The sequence below is a fragment of the Cervus elaphus genome, chromosome 12 (genome assembly GCF_910594005.1).
Source record: "Cervus elaphus chromosome 12, mCerEla1.1, whole genome shotgun sequence".
NCBI classification, from domain to species: domain Eukaryota; kingdom Metazoa; phylum Chordata; class Mammalia; order Artiodactyla; family Cervidae; genus Cervus; species Cervus elaphus.
This window is the reverse complement of record NC_057826.1, coordinates 63,244,581-63,269,244: the sequence shown is the minus strand read 5'-3', so window position 1 is coordinate 63,269,244 and position 24,664 is coordinate 63,244,581. Positions and strand designations below refer to the sequence as shown.

Sequence of the window (24,664 nt, the reverse complement as noted above, 5' to 3'; positions counted from 1 at the left end):
TGTCCTCCTGGACAGTGTGTAACAATATGCCCAGAGTACTCCCAACTAGGGGGCTTGAGGCTTTGGTGTCCAGTGTTTACTGGGGCTCCATCACTTACTGACCACATGGCTGACCTTTAGTCTCCAAGCTCCTTTGTCCTTCTTTTGCTGTTTAGTCACTCAATCATATCTGTCTTTTTGTGACCCCATGGACTGAAGCATGCCGGGCTTCCCTGTCCTTCACCATCTCCCAGAGTTTGCTCAAATTCCTGTCCATAGAGTTGGTGATGCCATCTAACCATCTCATCCTCTGTTGCCTCCTTCTCCTCCTGCCTTCAATCTTTCCCAGCATCAGGATCTTTTCCAAGGAGTCGGCTCTTCGCAGCAGGTGGCCAAAGTATTGGAGCTTCAGCTTCAGTCTTTCCAATGAATGTTCAGGGCTGATTTCTTTTAGGCTTGACTTGTTTGATTTCCTTGCTGTCCAAGGGATTCTCAAGAGTCTTCTCTAGCACCACAGTTTGAAAGCATCAATCCTTCAGCGCTCAGCCTTCTTTATGGTCCAACTCTCACATCCATTTAGGCCAAGTTAATTCTTCACAATACAACAGAGAAAGTTCCAAAATAAGTGCCTAAAGATGCAGGATGGTGTGGCTGTTATGAGCCTGGCACTGATTTTAAAGCCCTGAGTTTCAGCTCTGGCTTTGCCACTTCTGAGTTTAGTGATCTGAGCAAGTTGCTTAACTCTGGTAGATGCCCACCAACCAAAGACCCCCAGGAACACCACTGTAGTTGAACATATTTGAGTTTATTGGTACTTCTTGCAACCAATGAGATCACGCTCTATGGGGAACCATGGAGTGTCTCAGTAAGTGGGAAGTAGGAGGGCTTTATTGTAGGATTTGGGCTTGTGTGAGGTGATTTACAGTGTAAAATATTGATAAACAGAAACCTCAGAGTCAGGAGGCCAGACAAGGGAGCTTTCAGACTCTCCAGTAATGGCAGAGCCCAACAGGAAGAAGAAAGACTCTTTTCTGGAAAAGACTTAGCCAATGAAAAGTCATGGACTCTGTTTACTCAAGACTTCCCACTTTCCTTTTCCTCTCTGTAAAAGCAGTCTCCTTCCCTTCCATTAAAATGTCAGCCATTTGCTTTGCACAAATTGACAAGCTAATCCTAATATTCATATGGAAATTCAAGGGACCCTGAATAACCAGGACAATCTTGAAAAGGAAGAACCAAGTTATAGGACTCATAAAAGACTTGCTACAAAACTATGGTAATCAAGGCAGTACGATATCAGCATAAAGACAGACAAACAGATCCATGAAATAAAATCAGAATCCAGAAATAGACCGTCACATTTATAGCTAATTTATTTTCAACAAAGGTGTCAAGACAATACAATGGGAAAACAACAGCCTTTCCAACAAATGGTTTTGGAAGAATTGGATTTCCACTGGATATGCAAAAGAATGGAAATTGAACTACTACTTCACACATATACAAATATTAACTCAAAATGGATCAAAGACCTAACCCTAAAACTATAAAACCATTAGAAGAAAACATAGATGTAAATCTTCATGACCTTGGATTAGGCAATGGCTTTTTAAATATGACACCAAAAGCACAAGCAGTAAAAGAAAATAAAGATAAACTGGGAATCACCAAAATCCAAACCTGCTGTGCTTCAGAGGATAGCTTCAAGAAAGTGAAAAGACAGCCCCCGGACTGGGAGAAAAACTTTGCAAATCCTACATCAAATGAGAGAACACATAAAGAATTTTTCCAGTCCAACAAAGAGACAAATAATCCAATTAAAATAGGAAAATAGATCCAAATAGATACTTCTCTAAAGAAGATATACAAAAGGCCAAAAAGTATGTGAAAAACTTCTTAACATCGACATTACAAAAATGCATACAAGATACCACTTGACACTCACCAAGATAGTTATAATAATAAATAAAAGACAGACAATGACAAGAGTTGGCAAAGGTGTGGAGAAAGCAGAACCCTCATACAATGCTGATAGGAATGCAAAATGGTGCAGCTACTTTGGAAAATGGTCTGGCAGTTCCTCAAAAGATTAAGCAGAAAATTACCATATGACCCAATTTCACTCCTAGGTATATATGCAGGAGAATTAAAAACATTGTCCACACAAAAAATCTGTATATGAATGTTCATGGCAGCATTATTTATAATAACCAAAAAAAGAAGAAGCAATCCAAATGTCCATCAACCCATGAATAAAGTGTGGTATACCTACACAATGGAGTATTATACAACCGCAAAAGGGATGAAGTTCTGACACCTGCTACAACATGGACAAATCTTGAAAATATTATGCTGAAAGAAAATTGACACAAAAGGCCACATATGTGTGACTGTATGATTCATATTGTATGATTCCATTATATTGTACAATTCCACACATACTGTATGATTCCACTTACATGAAGTGTTTAAGCAAATCTAAAGAAACAGAGAACAGATTAGGGGTTGCCTAGGGCTAGAGTGGGGGTGGTTTGAGGTTGACAGTTAAGGGGTAATGGGTTTCTTTGGGGTTAATGAAAATGTTCTCAAATTGATTGCAGTTTCTTAATATTGGGGTGGCCAAAATGTTTGGGGTTTTCCATAAGATGTTATAGAAAAATTTGAATGAACTTTTTGGTCAATCTAGTATATAGTAAAAGCCATTGCATGCATACTTCAGACGAATGAATTATATGGCATGTGGATCGTATCTCAATAATGGTGCTTTGAAATAGCAGAAACTGAGGAGGAGGAGGAACAAAGGCAGTAAGAGAAGCCTGTCAGGATGGACTGTGACTCCTGATACCTAGAGCCACCTCTCAGGCAGGCCCTTGCCCTGCCCGTCTGGTACCTCCAGCTTACACTGCAAATTCATGCTCTTCAGGCATGAGAAGGACTGCATGTGAATGTCTGGTTGGACCAGCTGTTTTCACACTGGCCTGGTGAGGAGTTTGTTTTCAGGTCCTCTCAAACCAGCTTTAAAGGTGAGGGAGAACTCTGGGTGGGACGCAGGCCCGAGAGAGCCCGGGAACTTCAGCCCCACAAGGGCTGTGCCCACTGTAGGTGGGCTGAGCCCCTGGCCCCTGGAGGGGTCAGTGAGGCCCTCAAAACCCGGGGCCCCTGAGAAGTCTCAAGTCTGCACCCTTGGAGGCCTGGCCTCTGGGGCCCGGTTCTTCAGAACGGTCCTCAAGGCCTGCAGGATGGTATCCTGGCTGCTCCGTACATTGTAGTCACAGAGCTGCACCAGGCGGTCGAAGTCTTCCTCCTTGTAGGTCATGTTGAACATGGAATAGGGTGAGGAGACTCCAGTGAGATCTATCTGGCCGGCCGAGAGTTCTGCGGGGCCACGCTGGACACCTGCCCGGGGATGGGAGGGGGTTAGGCACAGGGCCCGGGGCACTGGGGCCTCCACAGCTGGCAGGACTGTTCCTGGCGGCTGGGCACAGGGCTGAGCTGCTTCCCACTGAAGGGGCTCCATGCTTTCCTCCCAGCCCTGTGTCCTCTGCCCAGAACTCTAACTGTGACTGGCAGGATGCTATGTGGAGATATGAAGCGTGCGCTGCTCCCCATACTTCCTCGCAGCGTTGCATGTCTTCCACCTCCTGATACCCATCTCAGCCTCAGGGATAAGGTGGAAGCAGCAGATAAAGTCCATTAGGTTAGTGAATGGTTTCTTAGAATTCATGATGGAAACAAACATCTGAAAACCAAAGAGTTTTTGCTTTGCAAGAAACAGTCTTTGTTGAGAAAGAAAGAGAATTCCAAGATACAGACTGAGCACATTAAGAGTAAAGCTGGGGCTTCCCTCTTGGCTCAGTGGTAAAGAATCTGCCTGCTAATGTAGTGGACATGGGTTTGATTCTGGGTCAGGGAAGATTCCACATGCTTTTGAGTAACTAAGCCCATGTACCACAACTACTGAAAGGCCCATGCTTCAAAACAAAAGAAACCACTGCAATGAGAGGCCTGAGCACTGCAACTAGAGAGTAGCAGCTCCTGTTGGCCACAACTAGAGAAAAGCCTGTGCAGCAATGCAGACCCAGGACAGTCAAAAATAAATAAAAATTATAAAAAACAAAACGAAAAGAGTAAAGCTGGGGAACTTCCTTGGCTTCCAGTGGCTAAGATTCCTTGCTCCTAATGCAGAGGGCACAGGTTTAATCCCTGGTCAGAGAACTAGATTCCACAAGCCATAACTGAGATCTGGCACAGCCAAATAAATAGAAAATGTTTTTTAAAAAGAGTAAAGCTGGAAGTTTCAGAATTATGGCGGGAACTGTTAATAGAAAGCCAAAAATATGTACAAAGGCAGAATTTGACATTCCCATCAAAAGGTCATAAAACTCTGACCAGTTGGTGGGAGGCAAGGGTTAGAGGGAATGTGATGAGAGTTCAGATTTCAGGCACCCTGGAGTAGAGACCCAGTTCCCTCAGAAAGGACCCCAGAATGGGCTGCAGCAGAATGATAGAGAGGCCAACTGTGAGCCCAGGCAGGCTTAGGGGAATCTAAGAGAGAGGGGACTGGGGTCTCTCTCTCCTAGCTGTCCAACCTGGGGAGCCATTAGAAAATCCTTCAACTGGTAGCAATTATGGAGGTGACAGTGTGGGGATTCCCACTTTCCGCTCCCGCCCCTCCCCCCCGGCCCACAGAGTAGGGAGCAGAGCCCAGGTGTAGTGAGCGGCATCAGGCTAGGGGAGGCCAGCGGAGCCTGGGGTCATGACAGAGACGCGCAGCCCAGTGACTTTGCAGGGATCTGGGCATGCGCCACAGGCCAGGGTTCTGCCATGTCCCACGCTGGGTCGGACAAGCTTAAGACTCTCCTCCCTCTGCTGGCCACAGGGGCACGGGAGAGCCCAGCTCAGTGCCTGTGCGGAGCAGACTGCCAGGCTCTTAGTAAGGGGAGGTGGGGCTGCCTCACCGGGGGCTGAGTGGTCCTTGAAGGAGGCGTTGACCAGTGGGAAGTGCAGCACGACAGGCGCGTCGGGGCAGGCGGGGTCTGAGAAGAGATGGCACTCCCGGGGCTGGCGTCGGTCCTTGGGGCTGGGCTCCACGCGGGGGAACGGCAGCCCCCGGGCCCGGAAGTCCAGCTCCGTCTGCTGCAGCACCTGGTGGGGCGGGGGGACCCAGAGAGAGCACCGACTACTTCCGGGTCATCCTATGTCAGCACTCTAGAAAATGCTAGTACAGCTCCAGCCCAAACGGACTGCTCAGGGCAACCTGGTTTTGTCCTCCTCGTGGCCCAGTCAAGCTAAGTGGTGCCTCAGAGGGAGGCGAAGGATCCAGGCGGTCTGCAGTATTGTTTGACTAGAATATTTAGGTGGGGTACAGTCCTAGCACCCCCATCCCCATTTGGGGTTGCTGTTCTGGCTTATTCACTCTCAGAGCCTCAAGTAAGCCCCCGTAAAGGACCCACTTCTGTCTCTTGGCCCTACCCATCCGTTTCCCCAGAGTCCCCAGGGAGGCCCCAGGGGGATGGATGCAGACAGGCCAGGCTTTCCTCTCACCTCCGTCCAGCACTTCCTCTTGGGGCGGGCATGATGAGCTTCCTCCCACCCACACCCCCTGTCTACCTTTCCTGGGAGCCCAGAGCCCCAACTCCTCCGCAGCCCTTCCCAACCCTGGCAGGAGCCTGTGAGTCAGAGCCTGTCACTTCTCCCTCTCCTTGGCAACATAGAAAGTCTGGGTCAGTGGCCCTTTGCTCTCCCCTGGAGTGTGGCCTGGCTGGAGAGAGGGTCTGGGTTTCCCATGGGACAACCAGCAGTACCTCAAAGGGCGAGGATAGAGAGTAGTCGAAGGAGATTATGAGGTCCAGCCTGCGGCCTGGCCGGAACATGGCAGGACAGCTGGTGTTGATGAAGTAGCCGGCATCCACCAGGCAGAGCTGAGGCTCCTGCGGGGTCAGCTGGTTGGGAGAGGAGTCTGACTGGCAGTCTGATGCGGGAGGCAGCAATAGTCAGGGGCAGCCACTCAGATACAGACCAACCACTCTCCCACTTCATCCTGCATTTGCCTCCACATCTCCTTCTTACCTCTGTGTCAGTCCCTGAATGCATGTCATTCCGAGCCTTTGGCAAGACCTTCTCTAAGCCACACCCCAGAGGTGGATGCTGGGACCTCCCCAAGATCTCTGGCAGCCCCAGCCATGTCCATCTCCACCCAGGAGCCAAACCTTGTTACCTGGAGACACATGGCATTGGCCCTTACCTGCCCAGGTGGTGAAGGCTTTCTGGGCACAATAGTCCTTATGCATCTGGAGGCCCCGGAGGAAGTTGGAGCTGTGCTGATAGAGTGGTCGGCTGGTCAAGAAGCCTTTAAACATCTGGGCCAGTGCTGTTCCAGGCTGCATCCACAAGGTCTCTGGCCATGAGGAGTTTCCCGAGGAGGCAGGGGGCACCTCTGAGTCTAGAGAAACAGATATTGGTCCAGTGAGGGGCTTGGAAATGCCTGGCCCTGCCTGATCCCGACTGTGCTCCCATCCCGACCCTGCAGCATCAGAAGGGGAAGCAGTCTCACTCCAGGCTCCTTACCCAGGTCCCTGATCTTGTCCCGGATGTGCTGCCTCCAGGTGTCACCAGAGCTGGTGAAGTCGTACCAGGCGTCCAGCAAGTTCAGGGAGAAAATGTTGCTCCAGATACCTGCAGGCCAACCCCCCAAGAGAGTCAGCCTCAGCACTCTGCCCCCCAGTGGTCCCCACGCTTGAGTATGGATGGAGGAGAGGGGGAGCAGGCTGCCCCCACAAGGCCCTTCCCCACAACCCAATATCCGCCCTCACTAGGGGCTCTGCCCGGGACTGGGCACAGGGGTCACGATCAGAGAGGCCTGGCCAAGGGACATCCGGGGCCTTCAGAGTGACAACCCCTCACCTTCCAGAAAGCAGATCCGGGACTCAGGGAGCCTCTTCATCAGCCGCCCCATGAAGAACTCAGAGCCGAAGAGCTCAGGAGGGACAAAGGCTCCATACTTCAGGAACCCGACCTCGTAGGGGGAGAACTCGACCCACTCTGAGGGGGCAGGAGGGAGAGGCAGGAATGAGAGGACAGTCAGCTTGGGAGGAGGGGTAGATCTGACAAGGGCCAAAGACACAACCCCCCAGTAGGTCTCAGCCTCCTGCCGGCCTGACTGACTCTTGCGCTGACCCCTTCCCCACTCAGCCTTTTGTCTACATCCTCAACCACCACAGCCCTTGCCCCAGACGGAGAGCCCTGCTGCCTGGCCCATCAGCCCATCCACACCACCGTCCTTCCAGGAGGTGGGCCACCTGTGCATCATGAGTGTGTGTGTGTGTGTGTGTGTGTGTGTGTGTGTGTGTAAATCCCCCAGATACCTGGACTGCTATGGCCCCAGTAGTGTGTGTGTGTGTGTGTGTGTGTAAATCCCCCAGATACCTGGACTGCTATGGCCCCAGTAGTGTGTGTGTGTGTGTGTGTGTGTGTGTGTACGCAATGAACAGGACTGAGAATGGTACCCTTGAAGTCCAGTGTCTGCAGATCGTTCTGTTTGACACTCAGGCTCAAGAAGAGAGGCAGAGGGTTCTGGCCCTGCTCCAGCGCAGCTCTCTGTCCTGACAGCTTCTGATCCACCACCTGGGATGCAGGCATGAGGGCCAAAGTGAGGTTGGGAGTACCCTGGTGACAGGGTGGGGGTACAGGCTGGGGGGAAGAGCCTGGGGGTCTGGGTGGCATGGGTGGGCACATGATGCAATTCCCACTCCTGCCCCTGTGTTTGACCAGCCCCACATGCAGGGTTGCCATGTAGGGCCTTGCAGGTTGTGAGCTGCATATCTGCAGACTGCCGTTCACATGGACCACAGTGCCAACAGTGACAGCCACCCCTGCATCCTATGGTGCCAGTGGCCCATCTTCATGAGTTAAAGGGTGGAGGGGCCGTGGATCCTCTGTCTCTCACCCCCACACACACCCCCGCCACACACACAGAGCTTTCTGGAAAGGACTCAGTAATCCCCCTTCAGTGTGCATTGTTAGCTTTGCCAGGGGCTGTCCCTTCTAGGTAAACCTGGACACAGTTCAACCTTTAGCACCTCCCAAACACTCTCCTGACATCCTCCCCTCCCCTCATCTCCTCTGTCCCTGTTTTGCACAGTATAAGCTGTACCCCACTCTTTATCCTTGCCTTCCACTTCCAGTTTTCCCTCCAATAGAACTCTGGCAAGGATTGTGGCTTGCCTTTTGGGGAAGCCTCCAATGAGCCTCACTGAATTCTAGTGGAACAGAAGGGTCTCCTTCTATCCTGGACCATGATGCAAATATGGCTCATCTCAAGCCTCGGCAAGGGTATTGGTGGTGGCTGCCTGGAGCCCCACCTGGGGAAGGATCCTGCCGCCACAGGCCCTGGGCTGTTTCTTGTGGATTGGTACGTGTACCATGAATGCACCATCTCTCTCAGGCTCTCAGAGCTGTAAGGCTGAAGGTTGTCCCACTCAGCAGCTAGACCTAAGAGGTTCCCACCCTGCTGTATCAACCTCTATCATCAGATTTACTCAAAATGTGTGAGAAATACAGATAACTGGGTCTCTTCTGAGAATCAGCAGAAGCCACTTAGGAATTTGGCTTTTGTAAATCTTCCCAGGTGATTCTGATGATCAGCCAGGTGTGTATCTAGCCCAGCCCAATCAACGAGCAGTCCTGCTCTTGCACCGATGACAAAGCCTCAGCACACCCCATGTGCTTCCCTATCCCCACAGCCCTCTGACTGAAGCCCATGAGCTCTGGGGCCGTAATTACTGAACCTGTGTACCTCAACTACTGAAGCCCCCACATCTAGAGCATGTGCTCCTCAATAAGAGAAGCCACTGCAAGGAGAAGCCTGTACCTTGCAACAAAGAGTGGCCCCCCTCGCCACACCTAGAGAAAGCCCACACAAAGCAATGAAGACCCAGTGCAGTCACAAATAAAAATAAATAAAATAATAAAAAAAGAATTATTTTAAAAAGCACACAATCAAGGTGAGCTTTAAGAGCTAAAGCATGATGACTAAGGAAAAAAAGAAAATATTTGAAAAACATTCATATTGGGACAAGATTTTTAAAACTGCGCGGGTGCTTATTCTAAGGGATGCGCTGTCATTCAATAATACCACAAGCATTTTTATTCTTGTGAGCAATAATAAAGACCAATTAAGTTTGTCCTTTTAAAAATGACTACAAACTACATAACACCATGCATTAAGTCATTACTGGAGGATCAAATGGTAATTAAATATGTCTTCTTTATAGCCTAGGATCAAAATGCACTTTCTAGTACCTCAAAAAGTGAGCTGTTAAAACAAGCTTTCCCTACCTATAATAATTAATTGTTGCCACCAGGCAGAAAAGTCAGTTAATAAAACACTGCACCCTCAAAACCAAACATGAACTTAAACAGTAGAGCCAAAGAATACATAGGATATAGTAATAAAATAAAAATGTTTCAAGTAATTATGTTGATTTTATAAATTCCGTGCAATTTCAACAAAAATCCCAACAATATATATCATGAGACTGGGCTGGCTGATTCTATTATGTATGTAGAAGGGCAAAGCACCAAAAGTAGCCAAGATAATTCTGAGATCCAAGGTGGGGATAAATTTGCCCAATCAGAAACTGAGATTAATCACAAAGGTAGTTACTAAACCAGTGCAGGATGGGCACCAGGATCAAGATCGAGCCCCATTAGAATGGAATAAAGTGGTCAGGAAAAGTCCCACGAATGTATGAGTTACTGTAGATTCATGCTGACACATGACAGAAGTAGCAATGTAGATCATTGAGGATAATAAGTGATATTGGGGAAGTCTGCTATCCATGTGGAAAAAAATAAAATTGAATTCCTACTCACATAATACCTGAAGATAAATTCTGGGTAGATTAAAGCCCTAACTGTGAAAAATAAAGATATAAATCTCATGTAAGAATATACATAAAGATATTTCATAACTTTAGGGGAGGAAAAGATTTCTCAAGGAAACTCTAAAAGTACAAACCATAAAGGAAAAGAATGATACATTGGACTATATTGAAACCATGCATCAAAGTCTATTAGAACTGGTAATGATTAATATCCTGAATTTATAAGGAATTCCTATAATATAATGTTTAAAAGGTGAATTAACTAGAAAAGGATTTGAGTAGATAATCAATGTAAGAGTAAGCCCCAATGACAAATATACTTGAAAATGTTGCCTCATTAAAAATCAAAGAAATGGAAAGGTACAATAAAATTTCCTTTCACGCCCATAAAATGGACAAACATTTAAAAGTGAGAAGAGCATGTAGAGAAAAAGAAACTATAATACACTGGTAGTGAGAGTGTGAATTAACACAACCCTTTTGGAGAACAATTTGGCAATAGCTTAGAAAAGTTGAAGATACACTACCCAATGGCCTAACAATTCCACTACTGGGTATGTATCTTCAAGGCTTAGAGAATCTTGAACACATGGGCACAAGGAGACTTGTATAAAACCATTGTGCAATTAATATTACATTTTCCTTAAGGATATATATATTTTAATAAAAGTATATGTAATAAAGGTGGATCTAAGAAAGTAGAAAGGTTTGTAAGATATTATGTTATGTATAATATAAAGTATACAGGTTACAGATATGTATGTGATAATAAATTCGGGATGGTGGTTAACTCTGGGGGTTGGAGGAAAATGGGGCTAGAGGGGGACAGGGAGCTTTGGCTCTTTCTGTAACATTTCATGTCTTAGGCTGATTAGTGAGATCCTGCATATTCCTTATATTATTCTTTATGCTTTATGTATTTTCTTAGGTCTGAAAATTATTGTAAAAAACACTTATTAGGATTTTATAATAAATATTTTTACCTAATAAAAAATAAGAATGGTTGGTAATTTCCAAATAGCATTTTGCTTGCCAACAAGAACAAAATTTAAAGAAAAAATTTAAAACAAATTCACTTTTTGGTCCTTTACATGATAATCATTTTTGGTCAAATGCCTGATATCCAAAGATAAGAAAGGTAAGAATCTTTCCTCTGCTAGTATATTTGATAGTACTTTTTTGTTACACATATTAAAATACTTTTTGTGTTTTAGTCACTTCAAAAGCTTTAAGAGGAACTATAAGGGGTAAAACAACAAAAAACAATTTCACAATTTTTTTGTGAAAAAAAAAAAAAGAAAACAATCCTGATTTTCATCATTGTATCAGTTAATGTAAGATCCAGAAGTTGACTTACTAAGCTTTTTTTTTTTCTTTTTTTAAAGAAGTAAGATATAAAAAAAATTTATATGCTCAGTTTTGTCTTAATGGTGTTAGGATCACAGTAAAGAAATAAATTTGCTGACACTTGATGCTTACCCTGTGCCAAGGAACCAGCAGTGCTCAGAACAATCCTGTGAGGTAAGTACTATTTTCATTCTCATTGTACATTTGAGAAAACTGAGGCACAGAGAGGTTAAGTAACTTGCCTAAGGACACATAGCTAGTAAGAGGCCCTAGAATTAGAATCCAGGAAATATGGCTCCACAGTCTATGCTTTTAACACTACCATGAAGTGAAGGAGAATACATTTCATGTTACAGTATAAATAAAAAGCTGTTCCAAAAATCTCACTGACTCAAACACAATGCTTAACTGACTTTGGCGCTAACTGGTCCCAAGCTCTTGGGAGATCCAGAAATTTCTGTTTCATGGGTAATTAATTGAAGAATAACCTGACTCAAAAAGTCAGCATTCCAGAGTTGGCAGACACTGAGGTACAGAGGTATGGCTCTTCCCATATCCTTGAACAGTGTACTGGCCTTTCTTTCCCGACAGGAAAGGCACACGGGCCTCAGCCAGCTGCAGGGCTACCCCGCCCCACCAGTGCACACGCCCTCCACCTCACGCGCACAGGTGTCCTACCCGACCGTGCAGCATGAACTCCAGCACCAGACCCCACAGGTCCACGAAAGTCGTGGTGTGGCCCTGCTCAGCCCGCTGCGCCAGCTCCCGGTGGTAGCTCGCCAGGCAATCAGGAGAGAAGGCCTCCAGCTTACTCTTGGCCAGGTGCTCCCGGACATGACTGATGGGTCCCTTGAGGTCCTTCTGCGACCACTCAGGGTCCCCATACAGATGGGCCATTGTCCTGAGAAAACAAAGGAATGTTACAGTAGTAGACCAAGGCTCAGCATGGTTGCTGCAACTCCAGTTTCCATTCTCTGACCTCCCAGCTTGTGGTTCCTGCCACCAAACCCTGCCTGTCTGGGAGCTGTCTCAGGGTTTTCTCTCCTTGGTTGGCACTGTTCAATATAGAGTGTGAGCCACATATGTAATTTACATTTTCCTAGTGACCACATTTTCAAAAAGTAAAAAGAGACCCCCCAAAATTAATTTTAACAGTATATTTCATTTAATTCAGTATCTAAACATTATCATTACAGCATGTAATCAATATTTAAATTAATATAAATTTATATTTTTTCAAACTGTTTTTCAAAATTTGCTGCACATTTAATAACGCATCTCAATTTGGACTAGCCACATTTCATGTGATCAGCAACCACATGTAGCTGGTGGCTACTGTACAGCTATAGGCCCTACTCCCATTTCTATATGTCCTGAAGTCCTTTAAGACACTGCTTGTCACCTAAACCCCTCTGAGGAGTTTACTCATCTTTTACTCCTTAAAGTCACATTTCAATAAGACTCAAAGGAATGAATCTCCAACAGTGAGAAGTCTCACTTCATCATATGCAGAGTGGGGTACCAGGAGGCAATGCTACCTTTAGGTAAAATAACATCTTGTGACCTACATTTTCTCATCTATACAATAGGGTTGTGAGAGCTGCATGATAAAAAAGGCTGAGCGCCAAAGAATTGATGCCTTCAAGATGTGGTGCTGGAGAAGACTCTTGAGAGTCCCTTTGACAGCGAGGAGATCAAACCAGTCAGTCCTAAGGGAAATCAACGCTGAATATTCACTGGAAGGACTGATGCTGAAGATAAAGTTCCAATACTTTGGCCACCTGGCTCGAAGAGCCGACTCATTAGAAAAGACCCTGATGCTGGGAAAGATTGAAGGCAGGAGGAGGAGGAGATGACAGAGGATGGGATGGTTGGATGTCATCACAGACTCAATGGACATGAGTTTGAGCAAACTCCAGGAAATAGTGAAGGACAGGGAGCCTGGCGTGCTGCAGTTCATGGGGTCCAAATAGTCGGACACGACTGAGCGACTGAACCACAATAGGGACAATAAGGGAGACTACCGCAGAGAGTGTTGTGAGGATACAATGAGGTAACAACCATTAAAGGAAAAAGAGCTACCAATTTGGAGTTCCTGATATGTGTCAGATATGTTAAGTGCTTCACTTGGGCTGTCCCACTCTAATCCTATCGGGTATGTGCTGTTATTACCCCCATTTTGGAGATGAGTCAACTGAGAATCAGAGGAAATAAGTTGCTCAGAGTCACTTAGTCAGTAAATAGTGTTGCCGAAACTCAAAGCCAGCTCTTTCCAGATCAGCCAACCTATGCCTATTCAGTAGCATGGAAAGGATGTCCTGCCATGCCTGACTCATGGCAGGACCTCTGATTGTCTATTTCCTCCCTTTTGAGAAAGCCATTTGGCATCCATCAGCCCATACCACTTGGCTTCCCCACAAAAAGGGTCCCATTGATGTCCTCTCCGTTTCCCCCTGGAGCCTGATCATCTCTGCTCTTCCAAGTCCCAAGGCCCCTCACCATGTAGAGCCTGAGATGCCACTGAAGTAGGTCACACAGTCCAGAAGGCCCAGCTTCTGCAGGGCCAACAGGTGGCCGTAGAGAGAGGTCATGGCCCGGGCGCCTCCTCCTGTGGCCATGATGCCTACGACAGGGACCTGGGTTGCACACAGAGACAGGTTGGCTTAACAAGGACAGGGGTGGAGTGGCCCCCTGCCCCCAGGGATGGGACCTAGTGGGCAGGGCCTAAAGGGTTCAGGATTAGAGCCAGCACCTGCTTCTCCCCAGCAAGTAACAGCTCTCAGCCCTGGACAGGTCCCCAAAGAGAGTGTCCCCAAAGAGAGCTTCCCCACACCCAATATCTGTCCCCCACATGCCTATCCCCCAGCCTCTGCGACTCAAGTATCTGGAGAGGGCACAGCAGTCAGGAAGTCCCTTAGGGCCAGTGCAAGGTATCTGCACCCACGTCCCCCTACCCCCACAAACCTCATCTTCCTGCAGGTCTCTATCCAGCTGTAGGGCCTGCTTCAGGGCCTTGGCCACCACCTGCTTCCTCCTGCTCAGGAAGGCTCTTTCCTCCGCACATAGATCAAAGCCCAGATGTACGGCCAGCTCCTCAGGGCTGGGGCGGTATAGGAGTCAAGGGTCAGGGGGCACCTGCATAGCTCAGCCACTGGTTGGTGAAGCCCACAATGACTGCCGAATAAACTCCCTGCTCCCAACTCCCAAGACTATTCTTTATACCACTCTCCCCGACCCCTGTGACTACCCCTGTCTTCCACAGATATGGATGGCCCTTACCAGCTCTCAGCCTTGAGCTGCAGCTTCACTCCTGGGGCCTGAAATCAGAGCAAGAGACCCTACTCAGGATGCCCTAGACCCTGAGGGGAGTGTGGGTATCCCCTGGGGGACTTCGGCTCCCCCATCTTTGTTCTGACACTTCCCATCTAGCTGAGGCCACTTACGTTTGTAGCAGGAACATCAACGGTCACCTCCTTCCCCATGGCCAAGGACCTCAGGGGCACAGTGAGGTGCCCACCTGAGTTGCCTGAGTCCCAGCCACTGCTTTTAGAGCTCTGGAAGAAAACTTTTGTTCACTCATTCATTTACTCAACAAATCCTTACTGTGTATCTAGACAGTGATCCAGACAGATATAAGCCCCCCTCTGATAATAAAAAAAGTAATTACAATATTTATAATTATTGTAGTTATAATAATTACACAAATAACAGCTAACTGAATTATTTTGCTATATACCTGAAACTAGCACAATATTGTAAACCAACTATACTTCAATTATTATTCAATTAATAATAATTATAATAGCTTATATTTTTTAGTATATCAATGGCTAAGAGTTATTTATTATTCTAACTGAATCATATGCATGAATCTACAAAAGAACAGGTAACAAACTGATGTTAGTAAGTATTGTAAAGGAAATAAGCAATGTGATGTGACAAAGTAACCAAAGGGCTCTATGAAGTCTACTTAAGATGGGAGGATCAAAGAGGACCTCTGGAGAGATGCCATTTGAGCTGAGATCTAACAGAGCAGGAAGAGGAGGAAGAAGAGGAGTAGGCAGCCTTGGAAAGAGACAGGGGGACAAGAAAGCACTTGGGGTGCTGGAAAAGCAAGAAGAGACAATCATGGCTGGAGCATCATGAATGAGGGAACATGGAAGAAAATGAGTCAGCAGAGGTGTGTAGGGGTCAGGTTATGTAAGGCCTGTGGACACAGACATGGGATTTTATTCTAAGAGCATTGTTGGAGGAGCCATTAGAGACTTTAAACAAAGACTGACATGACACACCCCCATGCCCAACCTAGGCCCTTGGCCATCCTCCCTATGTGCCAAGGGCATAGTGCCTAACTGGGGGAGGCTGATAAGGCCACAGGTACCTCACCTTGGCAGGGGCATGGCCAGAGAGAGGCCTGCAGCAGCTAGAGCTGGCCCAAGGCTGGGGTTGGCAGGTAGCTCCAGAGCCAAGACCTACCTTCAGGCACCCACTCAGCTCGGCCTCTTGCGCTGCCATGTAGTGGAAGCAGAAGGCAGAGGCTGTACCCAGGGCAGATGTCTGCGTGTCCTCATAAGAGCCCTTCAGCACCAGCTCCAGCTCGTCCTGGTCTAGGGAGAGAGAGGGCAGACTAGCACAAGGAAACAAAAACCCAGAACCCCAGCTAGGATCCAGGAAACCAGCAGTATTGCCCAAGACGTGGGGAGGCCGAGTGGCTGGACCATGGCAGACAGCATTCTGGAAAGAGCTCTCCCACAACCCCAGTGGGACTCCCACCTCCCGTGATGTGCCTTCCCCCAGTTCAGCGGGACTCTAATGCCCAGAGGAGCTCCGTTGCCCTTGTGCTGTGTGGGCAACCTCCCGCTGTGCAGGTTCCCCAGCCACCCCCGTCCACCCCCCACATTCCAGGCAGAGGCCAGACCTTGTCCTGAGCAGGTCTCACCTGCAGCCACAGCCTTGCTGACGACATGGACATCCAGGCGCGACAGCTCTCGGGCCTGGGGCAGACCACATTGTGGACAGGGCACTCTGCATGGGAAGCTGAGGTCCCCTCAACCTCACCCCCGGAGTCCCACTATCCCAAATCCACTGCACCCAGAACCAGAAGTGGAACCGGATGCAGAGACCTCTCACCCTACCTCTGGTCCCGGAGCAGCCAGGAAAGCCCCGTCTCCACCCAGCCTCCCAGCCTCCTACATTTGCCAAACTTCTGACATCTCCGAAAGCCCCCCAACCCTCAGGCCCAGTCCTTTCTTCTCTTTCTCTGCAGACTCAACCTGGAGGAGACATTCTATTATAACTGCTCCCAAATAGTATTATGCAACCTGCCAGTCCACAGGATGATGGACTGGGTCAGAGAAGCAAAGCCTTAACATTTTAGCCACTGAAACACCTGACTGCCGTCCAGTCGACTGCCCTGCCAAGAGAGTCTGCTGCGTTCTCTCTGTAACGCCTGCCAGCTGGAGCCCACAGCCCACTGCCCTCTCTTGCAGAACTGCTACATTCACAGCATGCCACTGGGCTCCAACACCTCGTGAAAGACAGCTGCCACAGGTGTGGCTCTTTTCAGGGTATTTGAAAAAGTAATACTAGCCCATCAAACAGACACTCGTAGGACCCCAAGGGTGGGTGCTCACTTCAGTTCTAAACTCCAGTGGCCTGACTCACCACAGGCCGGGCCTGGCCTGGCTCCCAGGTCAGGGCTGTATTGCCGATTGGGAGCTTTGCTTTGAGTAGAAAGTTTCTCATCATTGCTCACCACCCATCCCTGTCCACTGCAGCTCTGTGAGCTTGCTGTGTTTCTGGAGAGGGGAGGAGCTGGTTGACCCCTGACTCTATCTCAGGGCTCCCAGCTTGGAAGCACGCCACACTGGAAAGCCCCTCTGAGGTTCATTACCTGAATTTTCGCAGCCTGAGCCTACTGGCCTGGCCTGCCAGTCTTCGTCGCCACCTTCAGGGCTAATAACTATGAACTCATTACACATGACTAAGCACCATCAGCCTAAAATTCCCCGAAAGCTCCCTCAGAACTCCTCTCAGCAGAGCCTCGGCCTCCCCTCTCTCCAAGTGCCCTTGAGGCCCTTCCAAGCCCTGCAACCCAGGTGACCACTTAGCAGGAAGGCCAGGAAGTCTTACTGCAAAGTCCTGTCCTCGCCTCACCCCTTCTGGCCCACCCTCTAACCCCTACCCTCCACCTCTACCCTGGTGTCTGTTTTGGGTCCCTCCCTCAGCCTCCTTGCTTCCTGTTCCCACACAGGTGTGGGGAAGGTGGTTACCACAAGCACGTTGTTGGTGATGAGGTTTTCCGGGCGGTCTGACCTGGAAAAATCAAACCATCCAGAGTGCAGTCTTGCAAAGGCCAATGTTTCCTGTGCTGACATCCCCCTCCCAGCTCGGGCTGCACCCAGATGGGGCCTCCTTGAGTGACAAGGAGTGTTCTCTGAGTCCTGGATATGATTCTTCGGGGTGTGGGGAGGTGCTTCTGAAGAGCGGAAGGTGGGGAGGGAGGGGGAGAGTGGGGCAGAGAAAATACCACCTTCCTCATTTCATTTCTCTAATAGGGTCCCCTCACCCTGACTGGCAGGGGTGGGAGATGAGGAACAACACATCTGTACTGGACAGACCAATGGGAAGATCTGGATCAAGGATATTTTCCTCAGGAGAGCCTTGTACTGAGACACTCCCTGGGCTGGGTGGTAGCACTCACATTTTCTCAATCAGGAACTCCACGTCCAGCTCCTCCGGTCCCTGAAATTAAAGATGAACCAGTTGCCAACATGCCCACATGTCTTTGGAGTTGGCACAGCTCCAGTACGTGTGTCGTCTCATCATCTCAAGCCACCTCCAAGGGAGGCACGGTGTTACAACAGCTCCATTTTACAGATGAGGAAATCGAGTCTTAGGGAAAAATGGGCTACCTGCCCAGATTACCCACAGCTGGCAAGGCTGAAGGGGAAGACGAGGGACACAAGCCTAAAGAGGCTTGAAGATGCCAAGGGTCCATTTCATCTTCCTCTCAAGGGGGACCAACCCCAGAACTCTGCTTTCCACGCCCCCAGGCTTTGCCTGCTGCAGAAAGAGGACAGACCATCACGCAGGCCTTGGGAGGGTCAGAGTGGTGAGCAGGAGTGATGAGCCCGCACCCCCTGAAGAGCTGGGCACACCCAGCTGTGTTTGTGGTACATGAGGAAGTTTTCACATCATCCCAAACCTTCCTTCCCTGTAGAAGACTAGAATCCTTCATTAAGTGATTCAGCTGATAATAGTCAAGTTAAGCCTCCTCCTTTCCTATTAAAATATGAAAATCTCTGGGAAGGGCCTGGCAGCATCTCAATAGACAGGAGAAACTACGCAACTTCCTCAGCCTGGAGCTGAGAGGTGGGGCCGGTAGGGACCCCCACCCACCTGGGCACGCAGGGAGAAGGTCTTCCGGAGCAGCCTTCCAGGGAGGAGATCAGAGACATCATAGAGAACCTTGAACCAGGCGTCATCCTGCGTGACTGTGTCCTCATCATAGAGGGTCAGCTCCAGAATGTTCTAGGGACCCGAGAACAACAACTTAGCACGTTATTAACTCATAGTGTGGCTCACAACTGTTGAGCCCTCACTTGATGCCGAGGGCAAGAAAAGATTATTATGCCTTCACGCTTTTTACTTCAAAATAAAAATAAAGGTAAAGCCTGAAAGTGGTTAAGGAAATCAGCAAAGTTCTTAACTTACCCCTGTTAATTTTTGTTTTTATAAGAAATTAAATTCTTTCAAAGAGTTTCCCCCATCCCAGTTCCAAGCCTGCTTTGCTGATTCCCTAAGGCACGGTAGGTCCCAGGCACTTACTGGGAGTCTTCCATGCATGATCTCATTTAACATCAAACAACCCAGTCAGGAGGGCTCTTATGCTTCCACTCCATGGACTGGCTTAGGGAGGACCATCACCTTGTCATTCACGTATCCTCTCGCATACAGCGCATCTAGGCTGGAGCACACAGACACCCCATTCCCCAGGGTCTCTGCCTGAGCCCCACAGAAAGGTGTGCTCCACCCCAAAACATTCGTGTGTGCGGTACAACCTGTCCCCAGGTGGGTGGCCAGGGATACCCTGACCTTTACCTTGACCTGACTCTGGATCAGGAAAGTGAAGGTCTCGTTCCACACAGGATGACTGGAGTTGGTAACTGTTTTGGTCTTAAACTTCGTTCCAGGTGCGGTTGGCAGCTGTAGGACCACATAGGGGTCTGCCTCGCTCACTGCCAACATCAAGGGAGCCATTGTGAGAGAGAATTCCTCACATCACTCTCCAGGGGGCCTCACCAGGTTCCTCCCAAGATCCCTGCAGCCACTCTGGGCAGCCCGGCCCAGCCCAGCCCCTAGGCACTTGCCTGGGCCTTTCCCATAGGACCCGGCAACCCCACCTCCCCAGAGCCCAATTCACAGTTACTCACACAGGTCAGCCCAGCCCAGGCCCCGTGCCTCCAGGACCCTCACGGTGAGCCGCCAGCAGGTAGAGGCCTCCCTCTGGAGAGAAATAGACCTCTGAGTCCCTCCTGCTCAGGCACAAGCCCCACTGATCAGTACCTGAGATGCTTACTGATGCTGCCAGGCGTTGTAGGGCCAAACAGCCTTTGCCTAGCACTGCCCTTGGGGCCATGGCTGTCAGAGAATGGCAGACCTCAAAGTGGGTAGAATTTGAGAGAACCCTTCCCTTCAGGGGCAGGATTGCACAGTATAGGGAAGAATGCAGGAAATGAAGGGCCAGGGGATGCCCACCTTACTGGACATGTCAGTTTGGGGTCAACCACCCCCAGAGCTCCCAGGAGGGCAGCCCCTTGGTGAAGCATGTGGCCTGGCTGCCCAGTGTCCCCCCAGCCCTCTGGAAAGGAAGTGGGCATGTGACTCCAGGAGGCTGAGTCCCAGGGGCCCAGTGCTCCCTCATGGCCTCAGGTACCAACCCTTTCTTGGGTGTGAATTGGGAAATTCCAAGAGCATCAGGCTGTTACCGTGTGCAGGGGGCAAAATGTATTAAGATGACGTGTGTTTGTCACTCAGTAGTGTCTGTTTGTGACCCATGGACCTTAGCCTGCCAGTCTCCTCTGTTCATGAAATTCTCCAGACAAGAATACTGGAGTGGGTTGCCGGTTCCTGTTCCAGTTAAGATGATTGTGAGGCTATATCAGCCCACAGACAAGCCCAATGAGTTGGGAAAAGAAACTGAAAGGGCAGAAGCTCCGAGGGGCCAAGAAGATGAGCAGAAGGAGGTGGCAGGAAGAAAAGCAGAGGGCAGGTGGGGTGTGGCTGAGTCCTGCCCAGGGACAGGGCCCTTTTGGGGGGGTGGGGGCGGGTATCCTCAAACTCCTACTGCTGAGGTCCTTGGCACTGCTGGGATCTAGGGGGCCACTGGGTTTTTGTTCTTCCTGAGGCCCCGCTGGGTAGTTTTTCCTGGGCACCCTGCACACGTTTCTTATGATAAGACCCTGCCATCTGAGGCAGAGGTGACACCGTGCTTGCAGGGTCAGGAGACAGCGCTGTGATGAAACCAAAGCTCTTTCCTGTGCTGCATCCTCCCACCGCCAGTCCTGCTTCTGTGCATGTGATCTGAAAGTCTTGGCTCCTGCCAGGAATCATCTCTGCCCTGCATAGGTGCTCCCTGCCCAGGGCTGGCTCAGCGTCCACAGGACAGGCTCTCCATGCCCCACAGAGAGGCTTAAAGGACAATGGGCCACAGCAAAGTCAATCAGGCTTGTGCCCCTGGGTCCTCAATCCTCCCTGTCCTGTGGCTTCTGGCTGAATGTCTTTGTCACCCCAGTCAGTTCTCTGGCAGAGCACACGTGACCCTCCCAGCAAGGTAGACTGGTTTCTCCCTTCTTGGGGATTAGTGGCAGCAGTGACATCCACAGGCCGTAAGCCAGAGGTTGTAATTGACAGGGATTTAGTGACTTTTTAGACACCTGGCTCCATTTCCTCCCCACACGAATTCCATCACCATCCACCATGGAGAAGGTGCAGGTTGGGACCTTGGTTCCTGTGAGGAGTTGTGCTCCAATGCCCACTCCACCCTGGGGAGAGGCAGAGGCAGTCCCAGGCCCCCCGATTCTCAGGGCCACAGCCTGTGGGCTGCTCTGAAGCCACTTGGGGCCACTAAGAAGCATCCCAATTGCTTGCTTTCCAGCCAGCCACCCTGCCCAATTTGGATGTTGCTGCCCATTTTCCCCTCTGGTCATTGAGAACCTCTCAACCTCAGAAAGCCCACCATTCCCTGGAGCATCTCTTTCCTAGGGTGAAACTCCATTCTCTTCACCTCTAAGAGTGTCACTAATACAGCATCTGGAGGACGGGCTGTGACAGTCACTACAATGACTGGTCATTGCTGGGGTAGGAGAACAGAGTGATCAACGCAGGTGTCCAGCTAGATTATCTGGATCCAAACTGCTTACTTGCTGTGTGACCCAGGACAAGTTACTAAACTTCTCGGTGCCTCTGTTTCCTCATTGTAGTGGGACTAATAACAGTATCAACCTGACACAGTGTTTTCAGGCTGAATGTGTTAATGCCTGTAGAATGCTTAGCAAAAAAGTAAGCAGTTTCTAGACAATTGTTCTTATTACTATTTACTAAGTACTTGTTATGTTTATGTTTCTAGGTGCTATACTAAGCATACTACATGTTCAAACTCAGTTTATTCTCCTGACAGTTTGTAAGATAGTTCTCTCATTTCACAGATAAGAGGATTGAGACTCAGCAAGGTTGACTTGCTCTAGGTCACAGAGATAGTAAGTGACATGGTGATTTTGTCACTAAGTCATGTCTGATTCTTGCGACCCCATGGACTGTAGGTAGCCCGCTAAGCTCCTCTGTCCATGGGGTTCTCCAGGCAAGAATACTGGAGTGGGTTGCTATTTCCTTCTCCAAGGGATCTTCGTGACCCAGGAATTGAACCTGGGTCTCCTACACTGCAGGCAGTTTCTTTACCAACCGAGCTACCCGGGAATCCCCTGGTAAGTAAGTGACATAGTTAGGATTCAAACCCAGGCCTTCAAGACCAAAGCTCACAATCCATAAGAAGGTTCTTAGGACTTTTCTTCTTTGTAAAACCATGCAGATTTCCCCCTCTGCCCTGTGGATATCTCAACATTAGAATTTCATAGATGCGTTTTAGACAAATAGGGTCATTGAGCCAACTAATATGTTAATTAATAGAAGTCTTTTCTCTGAAGAGTTCTGGGGCTTCACCTTCCCTGTTGAAAGACCCTCCCTCCTGGACTACTTCATTCACTAAAGACTGACAATGGACGTTTGTGGAGGATCTCCTGAAAGGCCTCCTGGCCCAGATTCCTGTAGCATCCTGGGAGTGCCTCCTTACTGAAAGTCCTAGACACCCTCTCTCCCCCTGCACGGTGACCCCAGGGCCTCCTCCATGGCTCAGTGCTGGCCCTGCTCAAGGGAGAATGAGGGGCGCTGGAGTCCCCAGACCGGGGTACAGAGGACCTATGACAATGAGGTCTTCAGTTGGGAGAGACAAATGAGCAGGCTGCCTTTTCTCCCTGCCGGCACCCAGTAACCTGCCTATGGGAGGCTGGGGAGACCGGGAGTAAGAGCTGCAGGCACAGCTTCCAGCCCTGAACCTTCTGAATCAGGCTGAGATGATGCTCCCAAACCACACAATTGGCCCATCCCAGAGCAAGTCCTGGATGCCCCGGCCTGCCCCACCAGCCACACTTCTGCTGCCAAGGCAGGCTCCAGTTTCCCCTTCCAGCAGTTGAGAGGTGGGGTGAGGCTGCTGCTGAGGCTTGTCTGCCCCTGGAGCCAACTTGAAGGCCTTGGGGATTCAGCCAGTCCCAGGACCGTCAAATAAGATGCTTCCCAGGTGTGTTGGTAAAATCAGGCTCCCAGGGCCTCTGAGCCAATTTTGCCCCTGGGCCGGGCCTAGAGAAGGCAAGCGTGGAAGAGAATGATGTCCAGCCTTCTCCAGGGAGACGAAGAGGAAAGTGGATGCTTCGGACACCTCCACAGCTGGGTCCTGGGGCACAGGCTCCTATTGGAGCCCAGCCCCTCCACCTTCCTGATCCTGCAGCCTTGAGTTCCCCTTAGCCCACATCAGGGCATTTCCACTAATGTCTGCCTTGGGAAGGGTCCTCCAGATCTCAGGCTGACATGGGCTGGGACAGCAGGTGTCCTGTGATAGAAGGGTCCCCCTCTGTCTTCTCCAGGAGTCCCTGGTGCCTGGCCTGCTCCAAATAAATCTTCAGAAGCATCAGGCTGGAACTGCTTACCTAGCTGCCACTCAGGCCTGGATCTCAGGGCCAAGCTCCAGAAGCCTGGCCAGCTCTTAAGTGAGATAAATGCCCCCGGATAGTGAGCTTGGCATCCTTCATGGCCACTGGCTGGGGCAGCAAGGGAGACCTGAGGAGCCAGTCCTTCTAGCCTGGGTCTGTGGCCAAGATTGAAGAGTCTGGGCTGAGGGAAAGCACCAGTGGGGTAAGAGCAAGCAGTCTGTAGGCCTCTTTGGCCTGGTTGCAGCTTCATAGCTCTAGGGCCTGGAAAATAATTTGAGGGTGGGGATTTGAGATGGCATATCTCCTGAGATGCACAGGGTGGTTCCTGGGTTCTAGCCGGATCCAGGAATTCCACTGCCTGCAGTAGTAGGCTGTGGACCTGGTGGGGTCTCCTTCTGTGACACACAGCCAACGTGTTCTCTGATGTGGTGTGTGAGCCTTCGGAGGAAGGAAGGGGTGGGGCTCTAAGGGGCTGCCTGGTCGTTCATGGTGGACTCTGGTCTCCTGGGGCTTACTTCTATGGCTGTTAATCACCCATCCCACCCACTCATTATCCCTAAACACAGATTCCCTCACCTTCTGCCTTCCTCCTTCAGTCTCTGCCTAGGTAGAGACCCTAGGTCTAGGACCCTGCCCCTCCCCAGAGACCAGAATCACCTTGGTTTCAGCTGTGTCAAGCTTTTAGATGCACCCTGGCTCCAAGCCCTGCCCTGAGTGATGCCAACAGGCTCGGTGGCGTTATTACCTGGTGAGGATGGCCAGGTGGTCCCCTAGGTGTCAGTTTCTCCATGCCGACCCTTTGGCTCCACTCCAGGCCCAGCCAGGATGCCAGCTCCCTGGCTGGCTGGCAGCGACTGCTCCAGTGGGATGGCACTGACTGTGAACCTACCAGCCTCGAGGAGCAATGATCCTATAGGGTGACCGGGCCCCACCTCCAGGTCACTCCCTCAGCCCAGCACCTTCTCCTCTTCCTCTGAAGCCTGAGTCAACTCTCTTCTCCAGAAACTTCTGGCAGGGCTCCAGAACCTGCAGGTGAAGCATCCCTTCCAGACCTGGGGTGTCAGGATACCAGAGAGGGGGCAGGCAAGCAGCCAGGAGGCTAGGAGTAGCAAAAGGGCAGCCCCAGAGGCAGGCGCTGAGCAGACTCTGGCAACCTAGCTGCAGGGGGCTCTGGACTCTGGTCCTAGACCT

General features: G+C 49.7%; 1 protein-coding gene across 2 annotated transcripts; it reads right to left on the bottom strand.

The window, feature by feature from the left end:
- Nucleotides 1–763: 763 nt before the first annotated feature.
- On the bottom strand, nt 764–24,341 carry PLA2G4D (phospholipase A2 group IVD). Of its 2 annotated transcripts, XM_043920259.1 has the most exons (20): nt 24,219–24,341; nt 19,646–19,718; nt 19,314–19,450; nt 18,612–18,743; nt 17,914–17,954; nt 17,483–17,525; nt 16,150–16,204; nt 15,687–15,817; nt 14,654–14,764; nt 14,490–14,527; nt 14,175–14,310; nt 13,710–13,846; nt 11,889–12,111; nt 7,485–7,602; nt 6,883–7,020; nt 6,547–6,654; nt 6,224–6,421; nt 5,784–5,950; nt 4,938–5,124; nt 764–3,375 (listed from the first exon to the last, which is right to left on the bottom strand). In XM_043920259.1, the coding sequence occupies exons 1-20, from the start codon at nt 24,261–24,263 to the stop codon at nt 3,149–3,151; spliced, it is 2,445 nt and encodes an 814-aa protein (XP_043776194.1). In that variant the 5' UTR covers nt 24,264–24,341; the 3' UTR covers nt 764–3,148. The 2 variants fall into 2 exon arrangements, with proteins under 2 accessions (XP_043776194.1, XP_043776195.1); XM_043920260.1 differs by lacking the exon at nt 764–3,375 and having other exon boundaries at nt 4,992–5,124; nt 5,784–5,921.
- Between the last annotated feature and the right edge of the window lie 323 nt (nt 24,342–24,664).

Excerpts from the sequence above, each read along its gene's own strand:
- PLA2G4D (XM_043920259.1), bottom strand. The coding sequence starts at position 24,263 with ATGGAGAAACTGACACCTAGGGGACCACCTGGCCATCCTCACCAG. Across the intron at positions 16,205-17,482 it reads TCACCAACAACGTGCTTGTG|GCCCGAGAGCTGTCGCGCCT; the intron begins GTAACCACCTTC and ends GGTCTGCCCCAG. Across the intron at positions 13,847-14,174 it reads GAGACCTGCAGGAAGATGAG|GTCCCTGTCGTAGGCATCAT; the intron begins GTTTGTGGGGGT and ends TGTGCAACCCAG.